The following is a 9,986-nucleotide window of genomic DNA, read 5'->3' as shown; positions in this document are numbered from 1 at the left end:
CTGAGTGGGAACTCATCACAGATCTCGGCCTCAAAGAAGCTCGATTTTATTCGTTCAGAATTTTTGTTACATTAGAGGGTCACATTAGCTTGGTTTCTATGGTGAACTTCGGTGGCTGGTCAATGGGGCAGTAATCCTCTTAGCTGCTTAGACCTGTGCATCTGCTTACTCTACTGTGTCAACGTGTAGAGCCGTGACTGACACTACAGTAAATGTTCGTTCATAATGGATGTCAGTGTTTTTTTTTTTTTTTTAAGAAAACATTTTATTTAGAGGTTTCTGAGGGAAGGAGGAAGTGGGGGAGAGAATAGTAAGAATAACGCGCTCAAGAGAGAATGTGGGCTTCTCCAATGGTGGAGAGAGCCCCTACACACTTTCTAGCACTAGACACGAAGCACCTGGATGTCAGTGTTTTTCCAGTGGAAATAATCTTTCTTTATTCTCCCGCCCCTGGATATGGGAGTAGAAAATGGCTCTCCCTCCAGAGCTAGAGAGACCCCTTCATTTTATTCTTTTTTTTTGCAATTTTTATACATTTTACATTTTATTTTCATAAAGTAGTTAATAGTTTATTACAGATAATATTCAAACACCCACCCCACCAGCGAGCATCTTCCCACCACAATAAGAGGGAAGTGTGTGAAGGTTGTTGTATTTCATTCTGGAGCCATTTACGCCCGTGTTGGGGAACACTTTTCCCCCAAGGTGCCAACACTTTTCTCCCAAGGACACGTTGTGCACCGGGTCTGGGCAGATGTAGGGTGAAGGATGACGGGTGCATGGAGAAACGCCCTCTGGGAGCAACTGATGTCTGTTCACTTCACTGCCAAATATACACATACTTTATAGGGGGTCTCAGCTTAAAAGGATGGTCCCATCACAGAAAGTTTAGCATTATTGGCCTGTCACCTCTCCAATGCTGCCCCGGTCCAACCCCGGTCAAGGCTAGATGCTGCAGTTAGGATGACTTACTTGCTAGGCATACGTGACAGTTTCTGTGTCTTGGGCTCATGTGACCAGGAGGTTGAGTGAGGCTCAAGGTCGAACACTTGGTGCTGGCTAATGCTCTGTTCTTGCCAGCTTTGCCCAGATACTCCCTCTTGTGAGGCTTCGCTTGTGGGCCACTTCGAAAGGTCGGGTCTTATCTGCACCAGTGTCTGTCACCACGCTCCACAAGCCCATATATAAGAGAATACAAGCAAGTATGTTAAAACCAAACAAATGTGTGCTACTTTAGTTCCATCAGTGGGCTAGAGTATATGAGGCCCAGGAAATACTGCATCACTGTCTTCTGGGAGCTTTATATATTTTATGGTCTCTGGATCTTGGCTGTTGATGAGATTACATATCACCAGGGGCAGTTTGTGGGTGTGACTGCCAAGCTACTGGAAAACTGGGCAGCTGGGTGGAGGAGGCCCAGTCCATATCTGACCAGGCTTGGAGATCTAAGCCACGGGTCCCACATACCTGGGTTCCCCTGCCAGTTCCTTCATGGGTGAGGCTCGTCTGAGCGTGTGGAGAGTGGCCTTGAGCATGGCTATGGCTGGGTTCTGGAGGTTTTCAGCTGCTGGGTTCTGCTTGGGGAGGGGAGGGAAACTCAACCCTCCCCCCATCCAAGGTGCCCCGATGAAGACAGCCTGACACGGGGTCAGGAGATTCTCAAGACCTCTTCATTGTTAAATGGCCCGTCTCACACCTTAATCGTGGGTGTTTAACTGTTTCTGTTAAACTGTTTCTGGTGATGGGGGGAGTCCAGAGACTGCTGGAGCTGGGAGTGACCTGGTCCTGTCCTGCAATGGGGGAGTAGTGAGAGGTGGGGAAAGGCTTTTACTGATGTGTGCTCCGGTGTCAGAGGTGGTGGGAAAGGCATTAAAGGGTCCCTCATAAACCTGAGCTGCACAAGGTGTGGTCTCCAGATCCAAAAGCAAACCCCCAAAAATGGCCTAATTTCTATCTTGCTTCCTGCTCCCTGCTGGATCTGGGTTGCTGGAGGTCTGACCTTCCAGCACTTTCTAATCTGCAGTCATTTGGTAAAAGCCAGAGGCACTCTTGTTTTGTTCTGTTTAAGGTTACACCTAACAGTGCTCAGGTATTATTCCTGGCTTTGGGCTCAGGGATCACTCCTGACTTTGCTCGGGGACCTTAGAGGGGTGCTGGGGATTGACCCTGAGTTCATTACATGCAAGGCAAGTGCCCTATCAGCTGTACTATCTGTTGGGCACCACTGATGAATTCTGTTTACCAAGTTGGTTTAAGGTGAAGAGCAGTGTGCTACCTTATTCTCTGCAAGCAACCCTATGCTTCCAGTTATTTAATTCAGGGCTGGAGCAATAGTGAGTTGGGGCCGGGGGTGCTTGCCCTGCACACAGCAGACCTGGATTTGGTATGTGAAATCCCTTTTCTATGTGTGGAATCCCTTATGATCCCTTGGTCCTCTCTGAGAGTGATTCCTGAGAGCCAAGATAGGAGTAAGCCCTGAGTACTGCCCCGTGTGACTCTCCCCACCACCCTCCCACCCCGAGAATTTTGAGAAGTGTTCCTGGTTCCCACCTGGCCCTTCTCCCAACCCAGAACAATGTGTGAGGGAGCTGTGATTCTTCACGTTCTGATTCGCACTTGGAGACCAGGAGCTGGAGGGATTTTCTCCCCAGTGGGCTAGGCATCTAGATTCTCCCACACACTACTGACTAAGTGAGCAGGGACTCTTTGATTTCATTTTGTTTTTTGAACCACACCTGGTTCTGCACTCAGGGATCAGATAACTCTTGGCGTGGATCTCGTGGGGAGGGTGCCAGGGCAGGAACTCAGGTCAGTTGTGTGCAAGGCAAAGGCCAACTAGCCCTGCTGTGGGATCTCACAAGCCTCTAAGAGAGCCTGTTTGGATGTATTCCTGGGCCTTATGCTGACTTGGAAAGATGTGAGCCAGCAAGAACGGAAGGGTGGAGCGCCCAGTGATCAAAATGCATCTGATTGGCCCTTTTTATCTCACCCGTCCTCACCGTTATCCAATCAGAGATAGAGAATGGCCAGCTGGGGGCGGGGAGAGAACCGCGGGCGGAAGGAGGTGCCAGCCCTGAACCGGCTCTGGCTCCCTGAGCTCTGCCCAGCGCGGCCCCTGGACCCGTGGGGCCGGCAGCTCCTGGGCAGAGGCGCTAAGCCAGACAGATTCCAGATCAGGAAGCGCTGCAGGGGGCGCGAAGACGGCCTAGGAATTAGACCAGGCGGCCAAGAAGAAGAAATCAGTACCAGGTGAGGGTGGAGGCTGGGCGTGGGGGAAGGGAGAAGGGGCGGGGTGAGTGACGTCATACCCGAGGCATCTGGACCTGACAACAGAACGGTTTAATGAACTTTCTTTTTTCTGTTTTTTTGTTTGTGTGTTTGTCTTCGGGTCACAGGCAGCGATGGTCAGAGCTTGTTTCTGGCTCTAATCTGGGATCACTCCTTGCAGGGCTTTAAGGACCCAGTAGGTGCTGGGGATCGAACCCGGGTCATTTGTCAGCATACAAGCACCTTAACCCGTTTGGGGGCCCTTACAATGAACAACTTTTGTTTTGTTTTTGGGGTCACACCGGTAATGCTCAGGGATTACTCCTGCTGTTGTTCAGGTGACCTTATAGGATGCAGGAATCAAACTGGTGGCCATCCCTTCTCGCTGTACTATACTCAAGCCTCATGAAATTTTAAGCATGTAAACTTGATCTGCAGATCAGTTCTGAAGAACCCACCCACTGTCCAGAGTGAATCTGACGTGGTACAACACACTCGTTATTTTTCTTGCAGTGAGTCTGGAACTGTCCCAAGCAGCTTCTTCATATGCCCAGATCTGCTGTGCTCTGACTTCTAACCTGCTCAGAAAGATGGTGAGTTTGGGCTCATTTCTTTCTTTCTTATTATTATAATAATTGTGTCTTTTTGTCCTCACACAGCGGTGCTCAGAGTTGACTCCAGGCTCTCTGATCAGGGATCACCCCTGGCGGTACAGGGGGCCCATATGTGATGCTGGAGATGAAATTGGTTTGGGCACGTGCAAGGCAAGTGCCTCCCCACTGTCCTATCTGCCCTTCCCCTCCTTTCCCAGCTTCTCTGCTGCGGTTAGTGGCTGAGATTTCCATGCTACTCAGCCTATGGGTGGGTTTCACCTTTATGGTGACCCCCTAAGTCATTCCTTCCAGGTTCTGATGTCGAGGTCTGATGGCAGCTAGATGAGGAGAAGGGAGGCAGAGAGGACAAGCCTGAGGAAAATGGGTGGAGTCTGTGCTCAAGGTTAAGTCCACAGATTTTACTGGGAAGTTGTTCCTACCCTGCCTTTGGGGGTTCTTATGGGGGATTTCATGATGCAGACAGGACAGATGAATCACTGGCCCTTTGTGGTTTATTTATATTTGATTTGGGGTCCACACCTAGCAGTTTTGAGGGCTGACTCCTGGCTCTGAGCTCAAGGATCTCGGCTGGTGGTCCTGGGGTACTTCATGAGATGTTGGCGATCAAACCTGGGTTGGAGCATGCAATGCCAATGCCCTTCCCACTGTTCCAGTGCTCTTATCTTATAGGCAAGTCTTCCTGGAGGCCTTTGTTATGCCCCCCCCTTTTTTTTGGGTCACACCCGGCGATGCACAGGGGTTACTCCTAGCCCTGCACTCAGGAATTACTCCTGGCAGTGCTCAGGGGACCGTATGGGATGCTGGGAATCGAACCCAGGATGACCACGTGCAAGGCAAACGCCCTACCCACTTTACTATTGCTCCAGCCCTTGTTAGGCCCCTTGATGCTGCATTGACACACAGCAGAATCTCTCCCTGTCCTTAGGGAATCCTTCGGGTCTCCTGGGAGCATCTGTGTGAGCAGTGAGTCTCCTGGGATCTGAGGAGTGGCCCAGAAGCTTCTTCTTAGGCATCAGCATATCACAGGAACCTTGGTCTTGGTCTTTGTAATGTGAAGTGGGTTTCCCCACATGATGCAGTGTCTCACAGCAATTCTTGGCAGTGAAGGCAAAATGCTGGTATCCATGGTATCCGTACAGGGTGCTGACAGTTTCCACATTATTTGAACGAGGATTCCATTTGTCACACCTCACTTTTGGTTTTGGGGTTACACGAAGATTCTCAGGGCTTACTCGTCTCTCTGCGTTCAGGGATCACTCTTTTTTTTTTTTTTTTTTTGCTTTTTGGGTCACACCCAGCGATGCTCAGGGGTTACTCCTGGCTTTGCACTCAAGAATTACTCCCGGCAGTGCTTGGGGGACCATATGGGATGCCGGGGATCGAACCCGGGTCGGCCGCGTGCAAGGCAAACGCCCTACCCGCTGTGCTATCGCTCCGGCCCCTCAGGGATCACTCTTAACAGTGCTCGGGGACCTTAAGAGATGCCGGAGATCAAATCCGAATCTGCCGCGTGAAGGCAATAGTTGTCCCTGATGTGCTTTTGCTCCAGCCCAATCTCTTTGGTACTCTTTTCGGACAGACCATCAGAGTTGTCAAAATGTGTCTGCACGGGGCGCTGTTGTGGCTTGTGGCTCCCAGCACTTGCCACTGACATTTGCATTCCATTAAACCTCGTGATATTCTCAAATTGGTCCTAAGGTTTAAACTAAATCCCAGGGTCCTCATTGTCACCCTGAGTCCCCCTGCCCCCAGGAGGGTGCAGAGGAGGCCTGGCTGATTGGCACCTGTGTGTGTTTCAGGAGTCGGTATCTCTTGATGACGTGTCCGTGAACCTCACGCAGGATGAGTGGGCTTTGCTGGATCCTACTGAGAGGCTCCTGTACAGAGATGTGATGCTGGAGGCCTGCATGCACCTGGTCTTCGTCGGTGAGGCTGAAGCTCGACTCCTCTACATAGATCAGGACATGGAGCCTGCTGCCGCGTTCTTGATGGGGCCACAGAACGGGGCTGCCGGGAAGGAGGGGCATGTCTCTGGGCATCCTGGCCCAGGTGCAGGGCTATCTAGGGCAGACGGAACGGTTCACGCCTAACTGCCTTTTCTCTGATTCGGGGACATTCAGGGATAGAGTGGGGTTTCAGGGCCACTGCCAGCACCTATGGCTCTTGCTGTGACCCTAACGGTGCTGGTTGGCCCACCCCAGTGTTCGGAGCCCCCTGCCTGCACCCGGCAGTACTGGGTGAGGGAGGTGGTGCCTAGGGTTATATTCTGGGCCATGAGCGTGCCAAGCATTGTGCTACCTTGAGCTTCTTCCTGGGGGCATGGGGTCCACACCTGGAGGTTCTCGGGGCTGACCCCAGACTCTGTGCTCAGGGACACTCTTGTCCATGCTTAGGGGTCACTGTAGGGTGCGAGGATCTGACCAGCCTCATTCAAGGCAGCTACTTCCGTTTCAGTTGAAGTAAACCAGCGGCATAAGGCCTATTCCACTTCTGTTTTGTTCCCACAGAGAATCTTTTTTCTTTCTGGTCATTCCCATGATGTTCAGGGCTAACTCGTGGCATTGCTCGGGGAACCCTATGGGGTACTGAGGATTGTACCCAGGTTACCTAGATCCAAGGCAGGTGCCCTCCTCGCCGTCCTATTACTCTGCCTCTCGTCTCTCTGCGGGACTAATGTGTCTTCCTGCTTGTTCCAGAGGTTTTCGCTCGTGGAAAAGCCAGTGGTGCTCTAGGGGGTGACGTTAAATTGTTAATTATTGAAGACAGCCCTGAGAGGTTCATGAGCAATGATTCCTGCAATGGTTTTGGAGAGAAGCGGATGTTGCCTGATGCTGGTGACCAGCAGGAAATGCAGAAGCATCGACAGGAGTGAGTGGAGTGGCCAGGGGAGGGTGGGAGGTTCTGGGGGTGACGGTCTTGGGAATCTCCGCTGACCGCAGATGGATAACCAGTGTGAAAAACTAGTTCAGTGACTGAATAGTGTTGCCTTCACATGGTCTCTCATGGGCCTCCTTCATTTACCACACCCGGTGATGCGCATGACTGACTTCAGGTTCTGTGCTCATGAATCCCTCCCAGCCAGCTTGTGAGGTTCTGGGGATTGACCCTGAGTCAACCTCATCAAGGTGAGGGGCCTGTGGGCTTCTTAAGTGGTTTCCACTCAGGACCCTTCTCGGAGAGAAGTCCCTTCTCCAACTTCCCCCATGCTGCCCCACCATTTATAGGCTTAAAAAAGGGCCCTGCAGGGAAGGCTTTGATGAATGATAAATCAAGCATTTATTGAGAGAAATATTCAAAATGCCCTAGTGTTTAGGCTTAATCTGCAGCACGCTTTTGGGCCTCCAAGGCCTTGAATGGAGTGATTTCTGACTCCACAGGCAGGAGTAAACCCTGAGCACTGTGGAGTGTGGCCCCAAAGTAGGAGAAAAAAAAAATGAAGCCCAAACCAAAAAAGCAAAACAGAAAGATCACTCATGATCAAGGGTGGTGGATGATTGTGTTTTTTTTTTTTTGTTTTTTTTTTTAAATTTTGGGTCACACCTGGCGATGCACAGGGGTTGCTCCTGGCTCTGCACTCAGGAATTACCCCTGGCCATGCTCAGGGGACCATATGGGATGCTGGGATTTGAATCCGGGTCGGCCGTGTGCAAGGCAAACGCCCTGCCCGCTGTGCTATCTCTCCAGCCCCAGGGTGGTGGATGATTGTTGATAGACATTTATTTATTTATTTATTTATTTATTTTTTCTTTTTGGGTCACACCTGGCGATGCACAGGGGTCATTCCTGGTTCTGCACTCAGGAATTACCCCTGGCGGTGCTCAGGGGACCATATGGGATGCTGGGAATCGAACCTGGGTCGGCCGCAGTGCAAGGCAAATGCCCTACCCGCTGTGCTATTGCTCCAGCCCCAATAGACATTTATTGTTCTGTGTTTGAGCAGTGCCAGAACTCCTGGTCCTGTGCTCAGGGATCACTCCTGGTGGGATCTGGGGAACCTGATAGGGTGCAGTGACGGGTCCTAGGCAGCCGCATGCACAGTCCCCGCCATCCCGCTGTCCTGTGGCCGCGGCAGTCGGGCTGGTCTTGCTTTTCTGCTCAGTGTGTCTCGTCTTTGGCAGACTCCCCTTGCTGGACAGCCTCGGTGACGGTCACGGAGCTCCCAAGGGAGCCAGAGGAACCCCTGAGGGAGCCAGAGGAACCCCCGAGGGAGCCAGAGGAACCCCAAGGCGAACTCGAAGATTCCCTGCACCCCAGAGTCCTGTTGCCACATCTTCTGAGGAATGTTCTTCCCCCGAGGAACCCCCAGCACCTCCCCACGGCTCTCCTCCAGGTGAACAGCCTCAGGCGGACGTCTGCGGCCCAGCTGCCCAGGGGACCCCCGCTCCCAACCCGGGTGTCGTTAGGCGACGCACTCGGAGGGTCACTGGCACCCGGAGCCAGCCAACATCCCACGAATGCAAAGTGTGTGGGGAGATCTTCAGTGTCGCCAACCTGCTGACGCGTCACATCCGGGAGCACCACGAGGAGACGCCGTACACGTGCGAGCTCTGCGGGAAGGGCTTCCGTTTCCCCTCGTACCTGCAGGCTCACGTTGAGACCCACGCTGACCTCGAGAAGCCCTTTAAGTGCCCCGAGTGCCCCCAGACGTTCAGGTACCCCTGTAAGCTGCGCGCCCACGCTAAGGTGCACTCGGGGGTCCGGCCTTTCGCCTGCGAGCAGTGCGGGAAGAGCTTCAGGTCTAGCTGGAAGCTGCGTCGGCACAGCTGGACCCACACCGGGGAGAGGCCCTACGACTGCCTCGAGTGCGGGAAGGCGTTCCGGGAGAGCTACATGCTAGCCAAGCACATGCGTATCCACACGGGCGAGCTGCCCTACACGTGCTCGCAGTGCGGGAAAGGCTTCCGCTGGCTTGACAGCCTCCAGATCCACCAGGTGACGCACACGTCCGAGAGGCCCTTCCAGTGCACCGTGTGCGGCAAAGCCTACCGCTGCCGCTCCTACTTCAAAGCCCACCTAAAGACTCACCAGGCGGCCCAGCCCGCGGGCCAGACACATGCGAGTCCAGCGCCCCCCGCCTCTGCTATGATTGCGCCCCCGATACTGTAACCTCGCCTTCGTCGTGAAGTCCTTTGTGCCTGTGGATCCTGTCCTAGGAGGGGGCGTTGGGGGAAATTATGTTCAAGTGATGTCATGTTTCTCGTCTCTTTGTTTGGAGGCCATATCCGGTGCTGCTCTGGGCAGATTCCTGGCTCTGCAGAGATCAGTCCTGTGGGGTCTCAGGGGACCCTGTGATATGTCCTGAGTCCCCCTGGGTCAGTTGCTGCATGGCCAGTGCCCTCCTCTTTATTATGGCTCCGGCTCTGAAGTTCTAATTTATTGTAGCTGCTGTGTGATTTCCACTACTGTTCCAGGTAGGGTTTACAAGCATCAAGTATTTCAGAGATTTTTCTCTCTCTTTTTTTTGATGGACAGGGGTTGATCCTCAGGGTTCCTACTGTCCTGCACTTAGGGATCACTCCGATGGTACTTCGGGACCCCCTGGGGTGCTGTGTATTGAACCCAGGTTGGCCGCATGCAAGCTGGGCTCCCTGTCCACTGTCTTATTGCTCTGGGAACACTGATGGAGGCAAAGCTGGCACTGACCACGGTGACGATGCCCGCAGTGTGGACGACCCTCCCCCAGGGGGCCCAGAAAGGCCAGGCTGATGCTCTGCCACTGGACCGGGACCCGGAGAAATGCACTTAACGAAGGCAGGGAGAGGGTGGCGGGGGTTGGTATTGATTCAACACAGTGAGTCGGATCCCTTCTCAGATCTGGGTTTCAAAGAAGCTCGTTTTTCTTCATGCAGAATCTTTGTCTCATCAGAGTGTCCTGTCAGCTTGGTCACTATGGTACACATCGGTGGCTGGTCAATTGGACAGTAATCCTCGTAGCCACTTAGACCTGTGCATCTACTTACCCTACTGTGTCAATGTTTAGAGATGTTAGTGACTCTACAATAAATATCCGTTCATAATGAATGTCAGTGTTCTCCCAGTGACAGCTTCTTTGTGTATTCTCCCACCCCTGGATATGGGAGAAGAGAATCTCTCTCCCTGCGGAGC

At 52.7% G+C, this 9,986-nt stretch overlaps 1 protein-coding gene across 1 annotated transcript; it reads left to right on the top strand.

The window, feature by feature from the left end:
* The first annotated feature begins 3,020 nt into the window (after positions 1-3,020).
* On the top strand, positions 3,021-9,902 carry ZNF558 (zinc finger protein 558). Its single transcript, XM_055125078.1, has 5 exons — positions 3,021-3,249; positions 3,781-3,860; positions 5,681-5,807; positions 6,578-6,749; positions 8,000-9,902. Exons 2-5 carry the CDS (start codon positions 3,858-3,860, stop codon positions 8,985-8,987), a joined length of 1,290 nt encoding a protein of 429 aa, XP_054981053.1. The 5' UTR covers positions 3,021-3,249; positions 3,781-3,857; the 3' UTR covers positions 8,988-9,902.
* The last annotated feature ends 84 nt before the right edge of the window (positions 9,903-9,986 follow it).

The sequence above is a fragment of the Sorex araneus genome, chromosome 2 (assembly GCF_027595985.1).
Source record: "Sorex araneus isolate mSorAra2 chromosome 2, mSorAra2.pri, whole genome shotgun sequence".
Classification (NCBI taxonomy): Eukaryota; Metazoa; Chordata; class Mammalia; order Eulipotyphla; family Soricidae; genus Sorex; species Sorex araneus.
Note: the sequence above shows the minus strand (reverse complement) of the source record. Positions and strands in the feature narration are given on the sequence as shown.